General features: G+C 37.3%; 1 protein-coding gene across 3 annotated transcripts in view; it reads right to left on the reverse strand.

Annotated features, from left to right (window-relative positions):
• CADM2 (cell adhesion molecule 2) overlaps window positions 1-23,036 on the reverse strand; it is a 571,412-nt gene that overhangs the window by 108,121 nt on the left and 440,255 nt on the right. For all 3 annotated transcript variants that reach the window (XM_074532615.1, XM_074532612.1, XM_074532619.1), the window contains 2 exons: window positions 8,429-8,581; window positions 5,745-5,882 (listed from right to left, as the gene is read on the reverse strand). In XM_074532615.1, the coding sequence (XP_074388716.1) occupies window positions 5,745-5,882; window positions 8,429-8,581 (291 nt within the window). The remainder of the gene's footprint in view (window positions 1-5,744; window positions 5,883-8,428; window positions 8,582-23,036) is intronic.

Raw genomic sequence — 23,036 nt, forward strand, 5'->3', positions numbered from 1 at the left:
CTCAATTTGCTCTCATTGTCAGAATAGGAGATACATATTGCAAAAGAAAATTTTAAAACTGGTTCCCTGATACAGCATTCAAACAGAAATTCCATTCATTATTACCTCTTGAATGTTTAGGTTCATATTAGATATAAATGTCCTCTGTAGGTCTTCAGAAAATGATTGTGATCTTGTCCCACCCTCATCACCTTACATATCCACAGTGCCACTGAACATTAAATTTCCCAAGTTCATCCTTATAGCCTCTCACAGTAATGCAATATATGGATATTACTGAAGCCACTTGCACACAGTCAGATTTATCCTGTGCTTACTTTATTCATTGCTTATTCTGTTGTTTGGTTAGAATTATGCTAATTTACTGATAAAGCCAGGTATAGTCATCAATGGTAGCAAACAACTGTAAACAGAGCATGCCATAGTATTTACTGGAATATATAAATGAGTCCCAAGAAGACCAGAAATAAGATTACTGCATAGAACTTCTACTCACTGCTTTATACCATTCTAAATTGACTTGATACATGATACTTGCAGATCCAGTTAAAAATCTTAGTTTTCAGCACAGACATTGCAGTGGAGGGAGTTTTCAGCTACGCTTAGGAAGCATCATCTCAGCTCAAGGTTAAAATTCACATTCAGAGCATTTTGTTGTAAAAAATGCATGCTAGATCAGAAATGAAGATCCAAAAGAGAGAGCATTTGAGTTAAAATGTCTGAATGTATTAACTGGAACATGAGATCTTACACATACTTTAGAATTGTTTCACTTGGTTCCCAACTACTTGTGATACTTATTGATTTTAGTTTATTTCAGAAAAAAATGGTAAGCTTGTTATATTGATTTATTGCAGTGAAAGCTTGAAAAGACATCTATAAATACTTAAACATATATATTAAATTACACTGAGATTTCATATGTCCTCTGTGTCCTAAAAAAAGTGAGAGGGTTCAGTTTTACAAATTATACTAAATCCCATTAGAGAACTGAATGACCTAAATAAAATTTCCATGAAATATCAATTTTAGAAAGCAAATCTTCAATGGCTTAAGCTACATAGTTTTAGATTAAAAATACCTCTGACTTCAGAGAGGTGGTCTTTATCATTGTCTCCAGACAGACAAGGACACTGTGTAGTTATACATTCCTCCCTAAAAAATAATTATTTCTTGCATACCAGAATTTTTCTGCCTGTTTGCTGCTAAGCTTTAAAAGATTTCCATTTCTGCCATGGTCACTATTAATATTTAGGGATTAGTAGGTAAGAGACATATTGACCAGAGCTAAAGCAAAGTTATTATAATCAAACAACAAATGTATTCACTAATATTTAAAGCAAACACATGTAATATTGTTCCCAGAGTTAAGTTTCCATATTTAATAATAGGCACCTATATAGGTAACATTCTGCTTATAAGTAATGTGCACATCCCTTTGCTTACTGACTTTAGGTGGTGGACAGAAGGCTCCTGAAAACATCAACAACTTCAATTTTATAGAAAAATTGTGGATTTTTAATCCTTTAGAAAAACAAAAGCAGGTAATTTCCTAAACTGATGTTGAGAAGTCCCTCTGTAGTTATTTATTGTGTGAAAGTGTTCAACTCAGAATTAACTTCCTCTGCAAAAAGGGCAGTGATAAGATTCTACAAACTGTTAGAATCCTCAGCAACAGAATTTTTTAGCTTGTCCCCCCTTACCAGCTGTATTTTCTTAGATGTTTCTTCATGGCAAATGAAGGTGGGATTGTAATATGTTCCAACTGAGTGCAAACCCAACTGGATGTAAGAATGGTGGAGACTGGGTACTGTGAACACACCATTACTCAGAGTATTTCACAGAATTTTTAAATATGCCAGTTGTAGCCTACTGTCTCATTTGTTTTCTTGCTGCTCCTTTCTCTCCAAAATATTCCCTTGAAGAAAAAGTTGAAAAGAAATCCAGTACACAAGCATTTTGTGTGGGAAGCACTGTAAGGGAAGAGGCTGCAGGGATACAGCTTTGTAAAGGAGGACCTAGGGGTGTTAGGACATGTTGAACATTAGTGAACAGAGTGCCCTTGCAGGGCTGAAAGCTAAAACCCACTGCCATGCACGAGTAAAAATACAGCCAGAAAGTCAGGGGAAGTGATCTTTCTCTCTTTGGCACGTGCATGGCTACACTGAGAGTGCCAGGCCCAGTTTTGGGCTTTCTGAAGAAAAAATGTACTACAAACCTGTTGAAAAACACTGTGGTTGGTGGAGCTGCACAAGGACATCTTAAGAAAGTTGCTATTATCTAACCTGAGGAAGAGAAGACTAACACCAGATTGAACTGTTCCTTTAAAGTACATAAATTATGGCCATAGAGACAAAAAGCCAGAACGCCCTCAGAGGTGTACAACAAAAGCTGATGGGCAACAAACACAAGTTACACCTAGATAAATCTGGATTATGTATCATTAAATACCTACAAATAATGAAAACACTAAACAAGAGGGCTTTAGAATGCTGAAAAATCTAGCCCAGACAGAAATGTTGCTATGGAATCTCTGCCTGGGAGACTTTTCAAACCTGAGTTGGAGAAGACCTTTAGCCACTTGATTTAACCTTGGAAGAGATGTTGGGCCAAATGAAACCTGGGGATCAGCTTCAGGCTCACTTCCATGACTTTCAGACAGGTGCACATACCAATGTTGATATGGCTGTATCAACTAATACAGGGTTATATCTCATAAGTGTAGATGTTTGATAGGGAAAATAATAAATGGAAATGATGGAATGTCCATCATCCATTGCTCATTGCTATTTATAAAAGCGCATACCTATAACACATAGAAATACTCATCTTTTAAAAAGACAGGTTTTCTGGTTTTACATGGCAGATAGAATTATTGTTTACATTTAAACTCAAGTTCTGACATGAAATGGCCTTATTATCAAAAAATTAAAAAATTGTCTTTGCTTTAGAGGGTTCTCAAGACAATGATCAGTGCCTCTCTGAAATCTTTGTGTATAAATTAAAGAAATTTACTCAAATTATCTTAACCTTGCAACAATAGTTGCAACAAAATGAACTTATTTAGTTTTAAATTCTAGTCTACCTAGGAAAAGAAAAAAAAAAGGAAATCCATTTAAAATATTACTGAAACTGAAAAAAAAATTCTTTATATAATTTTGTTGAAAGAGCATGTAACAGATTTTGTTGGAAAAGATAGGTAATTTCAAAATGAAAAATTAGCATTTAGCTTCTCTGGTATTTTTGTTCTTAATAACCTTCCAGAAATGTCACCAGAATGCTAAACTGCAGATCCCTTTGTTAAATTGGTGCCTATATGAGTGACAGTACAGTAAACTAAAAGGTGTGGCACCCAGTGCTTCACATTGAGTCTCCCTCATTACTAACACTTACTTTATCAAACTCTGTTCCCTTATCAGATGATGATTCCTTTTTTGAGTCATAGCAATGGAGCTACAATTTTAGAGTGGCTTTTTCCCCTTTGGTGCAACTCTGATCTCAGTGCATCATTTATATTCGTTTGCAGCATGTATAATACAGTGGAACACAATTGGATTTACTGGTGCTAGACAGACGAACTCCTAACCTTTAATGTCAGCTGCATTAGCATATCATTTCATATCTATTTTCTCAGATTTATCATTTCACCTTTTACACTGCACAAAGCTAATGTAACTTCTGCTGATGCCACTGCAGACTGGTTAGGTTATTTTATTTCTAACCTTTGAGAAATGGCAATGTGCTCTTCAGAAGACCTAGAAAACTGAACTGAAATGAATGTGCTCAGTACTTTCCTCCTATTTCTGGTTGTCAGGGTTTTCTTCCCCTTTACTGTTCTTTTTCATACTCCTTTTATATTCCTTTCTTCCCCATCCTGTTCTGGTTTTGTGTGTTTTTGGTTGCTTTTTAATCCTTTTAGGAACACTTAAAAAAAATAATGAGTCAAATAGTTAAACAGTCAAATCAACAAATTGCTTGCTGGCTTAAATTACTTGTCAGCTGAAGGAAAGGCAAAGGTATTACATCAGATTTTAAAGCATAATTTTTAAAATAACATATTTTCAAATATCAAATACTGTATTTTTAAATAACATATTTTCAATATGGCCTTGCTGTTGGGCCAACTGTATCAGTGTTTATTTTATAGTATTGACATGGCTTGGAGTTATTTCCAATCTTAACATGCCTTTAATATGTATATTCATCATGCCATCTTTTCTGGAGGACACAATCTATGCTATGTCATGTGTCTTAGCTGTGCTGTTTAATTCTTCTTTTTACTTGCTTTGGTTAGATGTTCTATTTCTTTCATCAATTTCCTCAAATTTCCCAGTACTGAAAAGAATTATTCTCTGTTTACTCATTTTCTATCTTTGTTACACATTTCAAATTATTCCAGTCTAAAATGCTTGTTCCTTTTAATACTATTCTCATTTTCATTAGAAATATAAGAACACCTCTAGAATGAACAGGATTCTTTAGGCAATCATCTACAATCTCCTTTATTCACCACTTTTATACCAGAGCTCTGCTTTTGCACATTGAACTTGGAAGAGAATAGGAAAGGAAGATAAATGGTTCTGTAATTAACTCTGTAACTTTGCTTGAGGCAGTTTATTGAGCTAATGAAATCCAAAATATTAGACAAATTAGATAAATGAAGGGTGTTTGTTTGTTTGTTTTTGTTTTTTAAAGCTGCACAGAAAAAGTGGATTTTGAATAATTTATTCATGTGGTCTTATTGCAGAATGAACAAAGATGACATGAATAAATACCAATACCTTATCCTTTTTATCCATCTACTTTATAGTGGGCACTTCAACTGGCTTGGAGCTGTGACAGCCTTCTGCATTAGGAATCTCTCTTCACTCACTCATTCACCAAAGAGGATTTAAAACTATTCCATCATTTTTAAGAATATGCAGTAGAAAACTGAGCTCTAAGCAAAGAACATACCAAGTGAAAGAGAAGATGGGAAGGAAATAAACAGCTTTTTGTATGCAGCTCATTCCTAGCTCGCTGCATCCTTGAAGGCAAAGCCTTGCTGTCAGCTTGGTTTTAGTCACTCAATGGCTTTTCAGTTACAGCAGACTTTGTCCAATTCCCCCAGCCCCAGGGATCCCCCCAGGGATCAGGAAAACAGTGATGTTTTCCTGATCCCTTTTAAAGTCCATTTTCTCCTCCTCCTCACTGCAGACTGTCAGCATCCTTGCCTCAGCTGGAGATTCCCTCATTGGCTACATCCTGGCCCTCCCTCACCAGAGCAGGCTCCATAGCTCCCCTATGGGAAGGGCATTCTCCTGTCTGCTCCAGGTGGTTCTGCCTCACCTGGTCACGTTTTTTAGGGGAGTGTAACCTAAATCTGGGAATTAACTAAATCAGACATACCCCATGCTGGAATTGAATAAGAGAAATGAAAAGGGGAAATATCAGAGATGAGTGATCTGACTCTCATAATAATCCAGAAAACATTTCTCTACAAAGCCTCACAGTTGAGTTTATTATGCTGCATAGAGTTCTGAGCAATCCAAAACACCAGTTTTTACTACTTGAAAAAACAATAAAAAGATGGTTATATGACCACTACAGTAAATTACAATCAATTCTTCATCTATGCACTATCCCCTACTCATTTCATGACCAATGGGAGCAACTTTACAAACTCAGATTAAAAAAAAACACAATTCTACAGAATGGATAGTTTTGAAAATTGGATCAAATGACACCAAAATCCTTTTAAATACCTTTAACTTCTTTGTCATTCTTGAACCATCTGATATCAGCTGCTGGCTTGCTACCAGATGTCTTGCAAGTGAGCTGCATCCTCTCTCCCTCCATAACTGGTGAGGTAAATCCAGTAATTTGTGGCTTCTCAGGAACACCTAACAAGCAAACAAGCAAAATGTCTCTGATAGCATCAGCTGCTGCCACAAATGCACGACCAACTTAAAGTTCACTTCTTCACATGCTCTAAATTCTGGAAACAGATAATTAATTCCTCGTGCCTTGTCAGTTAAACCTTTTTCCTGTTGTAAATTATCCATCAATCTGATTGGTAGTTGATTCTAAATAAATAAAGAATGCAGGAATGACCTAATTTTCTAGAGAAACAGATTGCATTTTAATAAATACCTTATCTCTGTATATTCTGCATGCAGGTCTAGTCTGACTTGTTACAATATTTAAACTGCTCAGCACAGCAAGCAGGATGACAAAGCACATTAGAAACGCAGCTGTGAAAATTAAACATTAAACTGGCAACAAAAAGCTGAGCTGACCTAAGTTGAGAACAGATATTTACACTTAAATAATGAACATTTTAATAAAGAAAAAACAGGGAAAAGGGAGGGTAAAAATAAATACTGGAGTCACTTATCTTCAGAGAAACAAAACCAAAATACCAAGAGGTATAAGAACAGCTCCACCGACTGTGGAGGATCCTCTGCTGTATACAAGTTCTTCAGAGCTGATCATATGGTTTGGACAAACCATACACATAATATTTAATATGGAAATGGCTGATTTTTAATAAACCATGGAAGAGATAAAAGCAAAACAAAAAAAACCCAACAAACAAACCCCCAAAAAATAAAAAGAACAAAAGAGAAAACACAAAGAAAATTGGGAAAGTTTTGATCACTGCATGCATGCATAAATCCATTTAACTTATGAAGACACAAGAATAAGTTATTTTAAAGTAATACTGATGACAGTCATTTAAAATTCTCCAAAAATGTCAGTTATATCTTGCAGCTACACTGCTTTGGTGCATTCACATTTGTGGCAAGATAAAGGGCTCGGTCACAATAATTGATCCTGTGCCCTGTATTTATAAACTCAGTTTTTCTACATCTCTTTTACAAAATGACAGATTATGTACATAAAAGCAAAGCAGCATCACCTATTGCATAGTATATCTCTTTAATAAACCTAGTCCTCTCTTTCAGGACACAAAATGGAGTCTACTACAATATCTTGCCACTTAAATTTTCTAATTGAAAGCACAGCAGTCAATAAAGAGATTATTAGTACATAAAAGGATAGTTTATCTGATTAAAAGATGCAATACACTTGAGTGGCAAAGATCCCCTTCTCTGGCAGAAAATGTTTTAAGAGTTTAGAATGCTCCTTTGAAATAGGAAATTACAAATACAAAATGAAAAAAGGCAGGAATCCTAAACTGTGCAGCTTTCTCTCTTGGAAGGTAAGTAAATGATGTTGAGAAAACTTCACGAAACCCTCCCCTAAAATGAAGGTAAAGTTTAAAGGACTGTCAAGGATCAAGCTCCTTTTATTAATAAATATTGGCTAGATATTTTGGGGGTTTTCTTGTCTTTGTAACACTTTTCTATGTCTTTCTGCCATTTAAAAGGTCAAACTGATGCACTCCTCAATTGTTTAGACCATGAAATGCCTCTCTACAGAAGGAAGATTAGGCACAGGCAGTTGCTATTCCAGAATATTTTGCTTTGAGTGGGTACTTTTTGTCCTTAATGGCAAAGTTGTGAAGATTTCTGTAAAATAGTCTCACAGGGACTGAAAGGGAGATGTATTTCATATCCTAAGCACAAAACCAATTCCCTGGCTGTATTAATGTGAATATTACTGCCACAGAGAATATCTTACATTAGTTCTATTAAATTCAACTGTCTGCCCATCCACATATAAAAATAAAACAAAAAGAGAGAGAGAGTCATGTTCAGGGACAGAAAAAAAGGAAAAAAGAATAAAAATCAATCTCTAAAATCATATAGCCTCTTAGGTTCGCAGGTGTGTTTTAGTGAACTATAGCAATTTTGGCTGATTGGGCTACTGACATTCATAGAATCATATAAAGCTTCAAGCAGAAACTTTATTTCCTGGGCATCTCTTGAAATCTATTGCTTTTCTATGTGTATCTATAACCTTTGGGGAAAACAGCAGAGCACTTAGAGGATAAAGCATAAAAGAAGTGGCAAACCCAGTGAAAATTTGCACTTTATAGACAAAAAAAACAAAAAAAGAGAAAGGAGAATGAACCAAAAAAATGCACAGCTATGGAAAAATGATAAAGCTCTAAAGCCCGTTTTGATTTCATGCTTTCTGATTTTCTCCCCTTTGCCCTATCCAATAGATTGTCAGGAGATGAACACATGCACCTTCTGTGCACTGGTGGTGCTCGGGATGTAGAGGTTATGTCCATTTTATGGAGCACTCGTTCCGTGGTGTTTGTGTGCTCCCTAACTCATTATCCTGCCACGCTGCAAACAGTAAGAGCCACGTTATTTTTCAGCCCAGCAATATGAAACAATAAACATCAGGGGAAACCAGAACAGACGTTTACATTTATCTTCTGCCAAGCCTTAGAAAAGTTCATTCTTATCATAATTTGCCAGAGCCTGAGGAGTTTAACACTTGCTTCTTTGTGCTCGGCTCGGCGTGTGCTTACCGAGGACGGTGAGGAAAGCCTTGGAAGTTTTGACAGGCATGGTGAACAAGGAGCAGGTGTACTGCCCTTCGTCCGACAGGGACACGTCGCTGACGCTGATGCTCAGCTCGTGCCACGACGCTCGCACCAGCTCGATTCTGTTGTCCCTCAGAGCTGAAAAACAACAACAAAAAAATTGACATTACTGTTGGATGCAGCATGTGAACAAAGCGTGGGGTGTTGTACAAGAGGCTCCATGAAGGTTCCTAGAGAAACCAGGCCCTAGAACACAGGGGTGTGGACACAGTTGTCTTTGCAGAGCAGTTTGTCTTCTCTGTGGAATAAAGTGGAAGAGTTGAGCAAGATTTTGAAGGGTGTATTGAGTGATTTTAAACATATATAAACTACAGGACTTGAGTTAACTCCAGCCTTCCTCTAAAAATCCCAACAACTACTTTGATTTCTGTCCCCTCACAGCCTTGTTCAGTGCCTAAAATAAATCCTTTCCAAAACCAGCCTGCTTGTACGTATTTACACATGTTCAAAATCCTGTATCTAGCCCTGTATAGTTTGTCTACAGATTTTTCCCATGTTCATTACTACTAATATTGAACTGGACTATCAGATTTCTAAAATTCTGTAAATAATATTTATTTTTACCAGTAGACTGGAAGTTTCACTTATACATGCATATGTAGTACATTTAACAAGCTGAGGTAATTGAATATAGTGGCTTTCCATTTTTGATTACGAATAAAAATATGATCTCTTCTGTTTGCATGGAAGCAATGAGGGAGAAGGAGAATGTAGGTTCACTTAAATTCAAAAGGTCACTTTAGTTAATGATTTAAAATTTAAAGTATTTTATAGCCTATACTCAGATTAACCTCCATTTTCTATTGAAAAACTGTCAAAACATTCCCAAACATTCTATTTTTCAGCAGCAAAGTTGCTTCAGGAATCTACATATATTACCCAAGCCTTTCCACAGCATAGAAATACCAATATCATAAGTGAGCAAATGCTGTAATTCTCCTAAGCAAAGAATAGGAAAGCCTCTGTAACTCAGGAAGTTTAGCTGTATACCTCTAGATTGAAATGTCTGGCCTGATAGTGTGTGAAACTTCAGTGAGTCTATTTTTACAGCAAACCTCTGAAAGTCAAAAGCAAAATGGGACTATGGTATTTATCAAGACAGTTGCACCTGTATTTGTGAGAAGAACAAAGGTGTTCAAGTCCCTAATGCTGCTCTCTCTCACCTCTTTCTAAAGTCTCAAAAGACTCTCAGATTTGTCTAGTTTACCTCTTCTAATGATTAAAAAAAAAAAAAGAGTTTGACTGTGGTTCTTTTTCTACTAAACCTAGATGTTCCTGCCGAATTGCCATCCAAGTTGATCCAGGTAGAGTTACACCAAAATAAGATACAGCGACGATTCAGCAAAAGCATCACCTGAATTTGTATTCTACTAAGGCTGCCATTTAAGTTTGTTCCCACAAGAAAATTTGAGCTGAATTTGCTGATTATTTCAGGGTAGGCCAGCTAAAGCTCAGCTGCTTCTTCTGCAGGGTCTGAGGACTGAAAGGTGGCGGCTTAACCATGCCTAACATAAAGGCATGCCATGAACTTTTTCAAGGCACTTCAAAGGGACTGAGGTTGTGTGTAATGCACACATCCCAAACAGAACTGAGATGTCATATGGCCAGCCAGAACAAGAAAAAAATCCCACAATTATTTATTTTATAATATCAAGTCTATATAATGATGAAAAGAGGAGCAACCTTAAAGGCAAAAAGCAAGCAAACCAGAAGCCACAAAATGCAAAGCTGACAGAGCAGCTGAGAAAAATCAGCTCAGGAAAACAAAAAAACACATAAAGAAAGCATCTACCAATCCCAAACAGCAGCAAAGCTGATCATTGTGGCTTTAGCAGCCAAAATTCCTCTCAACAGTGGAGCTGCTGCTATGTTTGACCAAGCAGATGGGGACTCAGAATTCCTTTCTCAGCTTGTCAATTCTAGTCAGATGCAAACGAGCAGACATAAGAATTGTTGCTTATTTCATATTACTGACCTTCCCAAAAATTAAAAAAAAAAATTTAAAAATGCAAGTTTTTCCTAACGGTTTGATCACCACCACACCTGTTTATATTATTCGGCAGCAGCAAAAAAAAAAAATGGAAAAAAAAACCCAAACAAACAGACCAAAACCAAAAAGTATCTCAAAGTATCTCAGTGCTGCATAATTTGGAAGTGGCAATTTTTTTTCCCCTCCCTGTAATCTGAAATTATGTTAAAAAAAATCCACTTTAGCATTTTACACCATATTTTACTTTGTTATAATTTTCAGTTGTTACTGCCTTGTGATAAAGATTTTATGTATCTGTTGAAATATTTTCCTACAGATGGGACAATGTGTAGAATTTCATGCCCTGAGAAGAACAGTAATGAATTCCACTACGGCACAACTGGCCTACAGATGCCAACAGCACATCATTTTGATCCTACAATTGAAATACAAACTGTTTCCATCAACTGCATTCTTACTGCTCCTCTTCCTCACCTCTTCCCCTCCACACCTTTTTCAACCTTTGTAAAATATAAAAACCTCAGCTCAGTCAATTTTGTGGAAAGCTGGTAAAAACAACCACTGGTCAAGAGATGAGATCAGGTCTTCCATGTTTCATTAAGGAGTGGATTTTTATTGAAAGAACCGTAAGAAAGTTTTGTAATGGAAATATTCACCCAGCCTTTGCCATAAATGCTGCAAAGAGCACCAACATAACACTCCTTTGCAGGAAAGCTGTTTGTCAGAAGCATTTTTTTAAATGCTGAGTCTAAAAACAATTATCTCTTCCATCATTTTCAAACCTGAATATTTGTATGTTTCCTGTCTGTGCAGATGACAGGCAAACCAAATTTTACTGCTATGGCTTAGACAAAGTAAGCACTTACACAGAGACATTTTAGAATCTTATTTTTAAATTGTATTCCTGTTTCTATATCCTCATCTGTTTAAAAATATACCAGTTTCTCTTAATGAAACTGATAGCTGTAATGGATGGCAGAACTGATTTGTTTCCATTTTCTGTCTTAGGTACGTTTTGCTTAAAAGGGTGATGGAAACAACAGCAACAGTGGAGAAACCAGGGGCAATTATAGCATTTCATGATATCCTGGCATTGTGAGTGAGTGGAGCAGGGTCTTGCTCATGGCAGAAAACCAAGGCTGGCTGATGAAGCAAAGCAGCCCACGGAGCTTGGACAGAAGGCAGCTACTGAAAGGTACCAAGTGGCAAGCAGCTCCACCACAGTAGTTCAAATAAAGCTCCATAAAGTAAAATACAAAATGTTCTATCACATTTAATTAGCACTTTAACACAAAAAAAGTAGAACACTGCTCTTTTGGAACCTTCTTAGAAACTCTTTTAACATTTTCACTTTGTTAGAAGCCAAACAAACCCTTCTGGCCTCTTCCTGGGGATTTTAACCTACATTGCTTAATCATTATCCTACCCATAGTTTGCATACCTACAGAGATACTAGAAAAATGATAAATAAACAGAATATTTATTTGACTTCTGGGAAATACACATATGCCAAAAGCAGTAACAGAGAATACCAGCACTGGCATCACTTTGCTGGATTCTCACATTGCAAGCTGTTAGAAAAATACAAAATGCAACAAGAAATATAATTACATAGTAAATTCCAATATGCCCTAGGTACATTACTTCAGTTTTCTGTAATTCCCAGGCACATATGATGTAGTTAATTTGCAAGGCATGAAATAATTATGCATAAAACACTTGTTCCTAAGCAGACACACTTCATTTATTTTACCTGTCATTCTATTTTCCTGTGGAAAAGATTTCCTTTCAGAATGTTCTCTGACACAGAAACAAACAACCTTGATAATTTGTATAGTTTAGGTAATTATGAGTAAGAGATACAGTCATGTATTTCAGCTGCATTAATTAGCAATTATTGAGACTGATGACCATCAAAATAATCTGGCCTCCTTGTTCACAATCAAACAAAGCTGTACTATATTTTTAGGGAAAAAATAATAATATAATGATCATATGTTACCAAAGAGAAATCCTGCAACAGGAATTGTAATAGAGAGACAAAGGAACAATAGAATTCTGCCAAAATGGAAGGAAAAAAAATCCACATTTCATACCATAAGGCAGTTGGACCTGTTAGACATCACGGCTACACAGCAGCATCTCTAATGTCATTACATCTCAAATGACCACATCTTTGTAGTATTTTGAGTGATATATTTGAGGAATGGGGAAAAAAACCCAAACAACAAAATCCCCAAATTCTCTAGAGTAATTTGCTGAATTTTGAGAATACTAACTTGACATATGTTGCCATCCTGGGATTCACTCAACAAAATTTTCTTCCTTATGCTGGAGCTCTTCCCTCTCTCATGGGAATAACATAACCATTAGCTGGAGCCAGAAGGATTTCTGATACTCTACAGGTCATGCTAAACTCCCAGAATTCTAATATTTATGAAACTGCAACAATCCCTCTGATTTTCAGATTACAACTTTCTGAATGCTGTACCACAATCTGAAAAAGATTTCAAGGGATTTAAGCTGTGTTTCTGGATATACTTGAGAAGGCCTTTCTTCTTTGCTTCTAATGAATTCAATATACCAAGTTCCCCATAGGACGGTCTGCAGAATTTGCTTATAGTTGTGCCTCAACCACCACCAGCAGAGGAAGAAAAAAGAAAGACAGAATGGGAATAAATGGAATAAACCAATCTAGTGTTGATATTCTGTGCCTTCTAAACATTCATATTTCTTTTCAAAACATTCACATTTCCTTAAAAAGGACTGATACACAGTTATTCTATTCATGCCTAACCTATCTAGTCCATACTTGCATGGGATCTGAATTCCTAAGAAGACTTTAAAACTTCCCAGTTGTTTTTCATGCGGAAAGAAAATCCATTTCCTCCCTCTTTCATTTCCAGTCATGCAAGTTGATTACCTTCATGCAAGTACACGAGGGTGGCAGTGTGAATTTTTAGTTATCCCATGTTTTTATTTCTACTTTGGCACGTGCTGAGGCTGTTCTTACCTCTCAGTGGAGGCAATTCTTACCTGTCCACAGCACTGCATTTGTGAAGATATCACCTTTTTCCCCCAGGACAGAAGTCCTCAAACTGAGTCTACTTTCACGGGTAATGCTAATGCAGAGGGAGAAAGAATTAGGATTTTCTATGCAACCTGTCAAATTGGCTAACATATGTGCCATTGGTGTCCTTTAAATGTGGCATCATTTATAGGTAAAATCAGTGGAAATCACATAAACTGAAGGTTGCAATACTGTGGAGGGATCTTTGGCTAATTGGCTGTGGAACAGTCCAATCAATTTGCAGATGCATGATGGCTTTTCCCCCGTTAGGAAAATGATTAATAACAAAGATGAGTTCAAACAGACATTCCAAACAGTGTCTTTCACAGTTTTCAGTCATTTGGATGCTGAGAATGCTTCAATATAACTGAATTTTTAAGCCCATTCATGGAATTAATAAATTTGGGGCATACTGAGCTTCATATAAGGTACTAAATAAAAGTTTAGAAATTGAAAAACTATGTAAGAATCCTTGGAGATCGGTTTTACTTTCAAAGTATTTGGTGATCAAAAGGAAGAAATAATGGGATCAATAGAAATATACTTCTTCCACCTGGCTGTCTTCTTTTTTTATGGTGTGGCTTGCAGTCTAATAAGAAAAGACTAGACTGTTTTCAGCAGAGGTACACTGCTGAAATATTTGACTATGTTATTTAGAGAACAATGTTCAGCAGCAAGCTGTATCCTCCTTTTTAAATTTTTCAGAATTTTTGCATGTTACATAACGCATCTGCCAAAGACATGCAGCAAACTCCCTTCATCAGGAGAGGTGCTGACAGCCTCACTAAGAGAGGCATCTACTCTGTGCTTGCCTTGAAAAGGCCAAAGCACTGGGGACTCAGAACCTGCCTGTAAAGCCTTATCTATTATTTATCAGGGCGCACAGCCTTAGATGCTTACGAGGAAAACCCAAACAGAAAGGTAATTTCTTCAGTGAAACAACAACGATTCTCTGTTTCCTGCAATCTGGATAAAGTGAAAAGGAGTTTAAGGAGACTTACAAGGACTTATGATCTCGAGCACAGCTGCTGAGCTGAGGTTTCACCAACTGTTGCCAAGTGACAAACGAAGGCCAGGATGACTACGTGCCCTTCATGGATGGAATAAAGAAAACTCTCCTGCATGGTAGATTTTCTACACTGAGCTACCTTTTCTCTCACAATCATGTTCTGTATCGGCTTCATTTTCAGAGCACTCAAGAAATGTGTGCTCTGAAGAAAAATGAAATTTTGCAACATGCAAAAAGAGAGGAAAAACTTGCCACCTAGGGTGTTTGTAATGCCTGTTTCTTGTATTAAAGATGCAGTGAACTTATTTTCTTCTTGTCTTTTGAGAATCATAAGGATGATATTTATTGTCTGAGAAGGTCTGAGGCCTGACTCTCTTTCCCATAAGAAATTTAAGTTTCAAATCTTTGCAAAGCACACAGGCTTTGAACTATGAAGATGCTTTACTGTTTTACAGTGTTAGAATAATATTTAACCGTACCTCTAAACAATAAAACAAAAATCACATTAGTCAGGATGAAACATTGTCTTACAAGGTCTGTTCATCTGGTTCCTTGTTCAACAGGGAATTACAAGATTTCCTATTATCCTAATGCAACTGGACATGTACCACAGCACAGTAGCTTAGAAAATATTTAAAAACCATACTTCTCAAATATACAGCTGCAAAGCTTAAAACTGCAAAATGATCTGGCAAGGTTAGAGATGGACAGAATTAAAATAAATGAGATTCAATAGATAAAAGTAATTGGTAGTCTTATGTACCAAGTTGGAAATGAATGTTTTGAAAACAGTAATGCAGTAAAGGAGCCCTGAGGATTATAGAGGAAATTATTTAACTATATGTTCAAATGCAGCACCACTCTAAAAAGATGAATCCTATTCTGGGTTGTACTGATCCTTGCAATTATGGTAAAAGAAAATGCTACAACATTCCAAAATAGCATACATCACACTGTGCCATATATTGTAAATTACAGACAGAAACAGTCTCTCAGTTGGGAAGAGAATTTCTGAAGGTCTACTGATGGACTACTGCTGCAAAAATAATACTAAGAAAATGAAAATAATACAGTGGAGAGCTGTAATAAGTCCACATGTACCTAAGGAAAGACTAACAGAATTCAGAATTTTTTTTTTCTATAGGCTTCTGGTTAAATGAGACTTCACTGTGAGTGAGAAATGTTAGATAATGACTTTATTGAAGTAGAAGTGAGAAATAAATACTAATCCTCTTGCAAGCCAAAACAAAGCTTCAAAGATTTCCAAGTCTGTCCTTCTGCAAAGATCAGACCAGGCAGTTTTTCTTCATGCTACTGATGCTGATACTAATCAGTGTGTTAAAGACTCCTGACCAAGGCAGAGTTAAGCTTATGTAGGTTTTAAAAACTGTCTGGCCAAACAGCACAGAGCTCTACCAAAGCCATCTATGTATTTTAAAGAACATCAGTTCTATAATACTCTTTTTCCTTGTCAAAAGCCTGTTCTTCACAGTCACTGCTGGTGACCTTCATGCACTGGCTTTAGTCAGCTTTGGATGAAAGGACTCCTAAAGGACAGGGGGCACACAATAACTCAGACTTTACACTTTTAGCACTGCTGCACAACCAGGTTCTATTCCAGCCTGCGCAAATGCAATGCATTTTTTGTGTGTGTCTCCAGCTGACCATGCCTCAAGGAAGCTGAATTTCCCTGACTTTGCAGATGGTGACATTACAGTTCTGCCCATTTACTAGCTAAGCTTAAGGATACCATGGCACTGGAAGATTTTTTAGTGGCATGAATGAGTGTTACTCATAGTAGAGTCATGTTTATGGTTCTGCTTCATATTCCTTGGAAAGTCAGAGTCTTCTAATTTTTAAACATTGCAGTCCTGTTCAAACGTACTATTTTAGCAGAAGATGGAGAGACTTTCTCCCTTTTTGATGCTCTAAAAGAGATTTTTCTCTACCTGAGAACAGCTATAAGATGCCCCCGTTCTTCCTGCACTTATTGATCAGCTAGATACAGAAATGAACATCATCCCTCCTGTAGCAGATGGCTATTTTGGCTACAGATGCCAACAGAGGAATGCTCATTCTTCCTAACTACATTAGGCACTCAGGCTCCCTAAACTCCTGCTGCAGCCAGTGGAGCAAGTCATCTTCCTCCAGTGGCCAGTTAAGAACAGGTCACTGCCTTGAAAATATTACAGACCCTGGACAAAACAGGCAAGAAATCATCAATGATTGATGAATGTATCTGCAATCAACCTAGCAACTGATGCCAGTACCAATGAGGAGTATACTAATGTATACATCAATACTGAAGATATGAGTGCTGTTAGGGATGACTCACGTGTCTCACTAGGAGGGAATTGAAACATGGAACAAAGTATCAGGAGAGATCCAAAATAAGTCTAGTGCAATTCCAGAGAGGATTCCAGAAAGCTCTTTGATGGCTGCAACATCTTTTATGATAGAGCCCTTAAAGTTTTATGATGTCTCTCACACAGCTGAGCAGCAGAAAATCTGTCTCTCCTCCACAAGAACACAGATGCTCTCTCTTTGTGGGATTTGTCTTAGTTTTCCACATGCAGATGGGCTGTGAAGGAACCTGTTAGTGAAAAATGGTGTCAGAAACACATTACAAGTTGAGGCTAAGAGACTTAGGATTGTTTAGTAAGAAGATTAGAGAATCCTGGAGTTTATTCAAAAGAAAAAAAATGCCAGCAGATCTAGATTTCTAATTTTCATCATTGTTCCTTTTCTTTGAAATCTTTCCTGATCACACACATAGGTGGATCTTGCCAATCTTTGGAATAAACTGTCCTTTACTCCAGTTTTTAATCCATCTAGTCTCGTCCTCTTCTCCTCATCAATCTTTAATTGATAAAAAAACCTCTATTGTCATCTATATTAATAACATTTTTTCCTATTTTCTGTAGTAAATAATTTTATTTCCTCTGTGTGCTAGAAAGGCTCTCTGTAAGAATGAGGCCACTGGAGAAAAAAATTAAAGAATGGTCTAAACCAATTACATATAGAAAATACATCAGGAATACTGATCAGCAACTCTTTAAAAGTGAAGAGTACATCAAATTAACTTATTACTTTATATTTCCAAATATAAACTCCCAAGTACATTTTATCTGTTGCAGAAGTTCAAAAATGTAGCAATTGTAAATTTAAATTACTTTACACTTATCAGCATCCTGAGCTGTATTAGGAAGAGCATTGCCAGCAGGTCCAAGCAGAGGAACCCTGCAGTCTCCTCAGCACTGGAGAGATCCCAGCTCAAGTGTTGTGCCAGTTCTGGGCTCACCCAGTGGAACAGAGCCAGGTCGTACTGGAGCAGGGCCAAAAAAGCAACATCAATCATTTTGGTGGGACCTGAGTGCCATCCAAGCTTCTCTATCACTCCCCTCCTCAACTGGACGGAGGAGAGAACACATAATGAAAGGCTCAGGATAAGGAGAGATTGCTCAACAGTTACTGTCATGGACAAAACAGACTTGGCAAAATTAATTTATTACCAATAAAATCAGAGTAAGATAATGAGAAATAAAATCAAATATTAAAACACCTATCTTCCAACCCTCCCTTCTCTCCAGGCTTAGTTTTTCTCCCAATATTCTCTGAACTCCTCTTTCCCATCAGCACAGAGGAACAGAATGGTCAGTTCATGTGGTGGGTTCAGTGCTGGCTAATCACCAGTGCACTCACTAGAATGTACTTTGATTTGCTGCTGTGATATAGGATTAGGAGAAAGGCAAAGCAGGTTCACAACTTTAAAAGGGTATAAAGAAAAATTATTAACAGTAACTACAAGAAAGAGCAGTAAGAATCAGAACAAAACTTTCAGGACATTTCTCCCCCTACACCCTTTTCCTTCCAACTGACAATGTAAAGAAACAAAACCTAAAATTTCAGTCAGTTTACCTCCTCTAAAATAGCCTTTCTTCAGTTCATTTAGGGAGAGAAGTCCCTCTTGTTATTGTTATGGAGTTCATCACTCAGTGTTTGTGCTGCTGCTTTCTCCTCAGTGCGAGGGCTCCTCACACACTTCTGCTCCAGCATAGGAGATAGTTCTCCACAACTTAAAACTTAAAGAAAGAACTATGGCACTGTATTTTACTGCACAGAATCCAAAAAAGGTGTGAAGTCTCCAGCTTTACATACTCAAAATCTGACTGGACATGGTGTGGGGCAATCTGCCCTGCCTGATCCAGTTGGACTGCATGATATCCAGAGATTCCTTTGAGGATTCTCTAATTTATAGAGCTTTTATGTGTATCATAATGCTACAGAAAAATAAAATAAACAAACAAAAATTTGCCAGGCATTACTCTCTACCTTTTTGGCATTGAAATTGCTTTCATATAATTAAAAACTGATACCCTGCAGAGTGCTCTGCTGAACAGTAATAAAGAAAACTGTTTGAGGACTATCCATCCATAGAAATAAGTCTTACCTGCTACAGGGAAAATGTTGACAGATTAATGTGATCAAGTGTGGAATTGAGTGCTGTTCTAGGTAGGCCTTCCCACAGACATGTCTTTTTACAGAAAAAAAAAAAAGATTTTTAAAAACATTTGATTGAATCAGTGAAAACCTTTCCAGATAGAACAATAGAAAGTGAGAAGGTGAAGCAAAGGGACCCTGATATTTGTCTGAGTACACACAGGTGAGCTCTCACATGCTCCAGGATCCTGTTCTATGGGGTTGTCATCTGGTCTGAGCTGCTTGTGGCACTTGGAGGATAGCACAGGCTTGAGCTTCCCAAGAAATCTTCTGCATCAACATTGAATTACAGCATCATGGGCAGAAATAACAACCACCACTCAGTTTTGGAAGCTCTGACAACTTAGATCTTCAAATGCTGACTTCCTGAATACATTTTTGAACCCTCTATGCTTGAATAGACAAAAATCATAATATATTAATTTTATTTCCATGATATCCATCCTGAAATCAGGAAAAAAAAATTAAATCATAAAGAACTGAATAAACCCTTGCTTAAAAAGCTGAACTAAAAAACAAAGAAAGAAACAAACAATAATTTTACAGAAAAATGCTCAGAGCTACTTTCTCTAGTATCTCCTACATTTTAAACTTCCTTCACAGATTAATTTTGTCTAGTTGAATCCTAGAAAGTATCACCAAACATAGATTAGAATTAAACAATCTACTACCACTTCCACCAATAAAATAAAATAACATTAAATAAAATTTATAAAACTGTTCTTGCACAGAATACTTCAAGTCTATAAATTTAAGAATAGCAGCAGATTTAACTTCACACACAGGTGAAGGGTAATCAGAGCCCTATGGATTAACACTAACTCAAAGGCACTCTAAAGTTGTATGGGAGACCATGGGGAGCTTCCTACTGTAAAATCTCCATCATGAGTTTTACACCAATAATTACAAGAGTCTGCAACCAGGTTTATCTCCAGGAGATGAAGACAAAATTTTCTCATCAATGCAAATCCATCTTCCTAATTCTGCCAGCAGACATAAAACAATAAGTGGATTAAAGCCCAAAAAAGGGGCAAAAAATGCCTTTGTCTCCCCCAATAGCCCTTTGGAGGATAAGGTTGCTTGGAGACTGCTGAAATTCAGAGGAAGGGGAAGGGAGGGGGAAAGACTGTGGGACTACTTGAGGATCTGACCCAGGTGTGTCTCTCTAGATCCAAGACAGACAGCTACAAATGAGGCAAGATGAAACATTTCTGACTGCAACAGACAAAGTAGGATGGGAATGATGATTACACTGCTCTGCAATGGGGATTGCAGTAGCCAACTTCTCTGAATGTAAGAGCTGATAATCCATTTTAAAATTAAAGATATATTGTTCCCTGTGAAAATGAAATCAAGGACTCGACACTGTTCTCTCCCATTACAGAACAAATCAGGTAATGTAAATCAAGTATCATCTTGTAAGGTGATCTCTACTGGAATAAATTTGACAGCAGTGACAGACGTGTCAAAAAGCCACTACAGCAATACCTAGGAGGCTCAATGGCCCTCTGAACCATTATTTGGTCTCTGATATTTCTGGCAATTTATTAAAGAATGGCACCTAGCTCTAGCTGGGGATTAACTTAACACCAAATAAAAAACCACCAAAAAAAAAAACCCTTCAGCAAACATCAGAAACATGAATCTTTGTGCCTAAGGAAAACCTTTGGGCTCTGCTGAAATTCTTCAATTATTCAATGACAAGTATCTAGCTGAGTTGCTGAGCTCAAGTCTCTCAGAAAGTGCAAATGCCTCCAGGCAACTGCCTGAATTCTCCTGGGTCATTTAACTGGATTGGGAGTGCAGGATGGATCCTGTTTCTGCATCAGGGCAACTCCCAAGGAAAGCGCTGTTCCACTCATTTTACCCAGGAGCTCACCCACCAGACATCCCCAGAATTATTTGCTGGATCTCCTCTGGCAAACTGTGATTGTCTCAAACCTGCCTGTGTTTGTCCCAGACATGCACTGCTACCCACAAGGGGTTAGACAGTCCTGCTCAGAAGGGGCATATTCCAGAATTTCCGCCTCACTTGACCATCTATTTGCATGCCATCACTGCTGGACTTTGGGGCATCTGTAATTTAAACTCTCCTCTGAAACTGTCCTACTTTATGTGAATACAGACATTACACATATAACTATAAATACATACTAATTGAAGGAAAGATTCAAGCATTTTCTTGTGTTTCCTACCTGCTAGCTCAATTTTTTTTTTCTGCTTCCTACTGTGAATATTTGCAGCACCATAGCTTCAGTAGGTAAAGGTAAAATCCCTTAAGAAAGTACAAGGCCCAGATGGTTACAACGTTCTCTGAGAAGACTGGTGGTCAAAATGTCTTATTACTGGCTTGCATTAGGGACTGTGACAACTAAAAGTTTGTCCCTTCCTTCCCACCCCTAAACACTGACTGACTCAGCTATCTGGCTAGCAGCTCGACTGAGCAGCCTCTTCTCTGTGGCCGTTGCAGCATGAGCAAGATCTGACCTGGCTTACATGTCAGTTTTGGGGAAAAGTGGAGAGTCCCAAGAAGACTGAACAGAATCCTTTAGGTTCAAGTTAGTTGTCCAGGTTTTGTTCCTCCTAATTAGGACTTCATGATGTTTAGTTTCTTCTTAAGCTTGCTATCTTAAGAGTAGTCTGCTCCTAATTTTTCTTGCTGTTTTCAGACACTACTCGGAGAGCTTGAACACGTAATCTGAGGCAGATACTTCCCATAGGTACCTCTGCTTTTTTTGTGGAAGCAGCCTATGGCTTCCCTTGTGAGGAAAACCAGGACTTTCCACATGCTACAAAGTCATTACCAAAAGCCAGTGTTAATTCTTCAACCTCCCATCACACCTATTTGTTTACAAAAGACAAACCTCAGCTAAGATTCTCTTTTATTTCATCCATAAATGATACAATTAAAGGCAGGTATTGGGCACCAGTCATCAATGTACAGTGCTGAAACCTACAGAGATTCCACAGCAGTTATACATAAGGAACTTTCCTGAACAAAGCCTTAATAAAATAAAAATCTAAGAGTCCTTGTTGTTTGTAATATTAGTACAAATAATGCTTGAATTTATGAGTTATGACAAGGTGCTGCACAGACCAGAACTGATGGAGTGCAGAAGATGCTTCTTTTTCTAATTTCTATTTTGCTGTACAGGAACAAAAAGGGTGACATTTCTATGGCTGAAGTTAAAAACACCTCTCCTCTGAAAAATGGATTCTGGTAACATCAACAATATACAATCTATACAGGGTATGTGTATCAACTGAAAGGAAAAAAATGAGGAAAACAATCGTTAAGACAAACAGCAGACTAAACTAAACCTGACAGGCTTGAGTGATGACATAATACCCTCTTACTCTGTGATGGTGACACAAAAATGCCAAAGGACACAAAGCTGTCAGTCTTGTTGTTTATCTTCTATCTAGGACTAATAAAAGGAGGTTGGAGACTGACAGAACAGACACAGGGACAGTCCTAGGCATTCAGTTTGCACTCTGAAAAATGTATTGATGGATTTAAAGGGTGGCTTATTTGTTATTGCCTTTTTCTGCATTACCTTTGTGAGCTCCCACAAACTTTTGATATAACTTTATTTTTAAGCTATCATTGCTTTTTCAAATGCAGTAGTTATATTTGCTGATATTGCAATGCCATAGTAATTAGGTATCAGCTTCTGGACAATTGTCCCACTTAGTTGAAAACAAAACTAAGTTTTGCACAGCCCCTTAGGTAGCATCATGGTGAATAATGGAATATTATCAAACAATTCTATTTTTAGCTGTCTCAGAAAACAAAGCCTAGATGCCTGCTGCCACATCAGCTCCTAACTACTAAAAATGGTAAGTGACACAGGTCTCTGTAGAGCACAACACCGAAGCAGCACCATTTAATTTTAGCACATGAATCTTGTAAGACAGGTAAAACTACAAAGAGAAGAACAAGTAACAACCTACACAGTGAAGT

The sequence above is a fragment of the Zonotrichia albicollis genome, chromosome 2, assembly GCF_047830755.1.
Source record: "Zonotrichia albicollis isolate bZonAlb1 chromosome 2, bZonAlb1.hap1, whole genome shotgun sequence".
Lineage (NCBI taxonomy): Eukaryota > Metazoa > Chordata > Aves > Passeriformes > Passerellidae > Zonotrichia > Zonotrichia albicollis.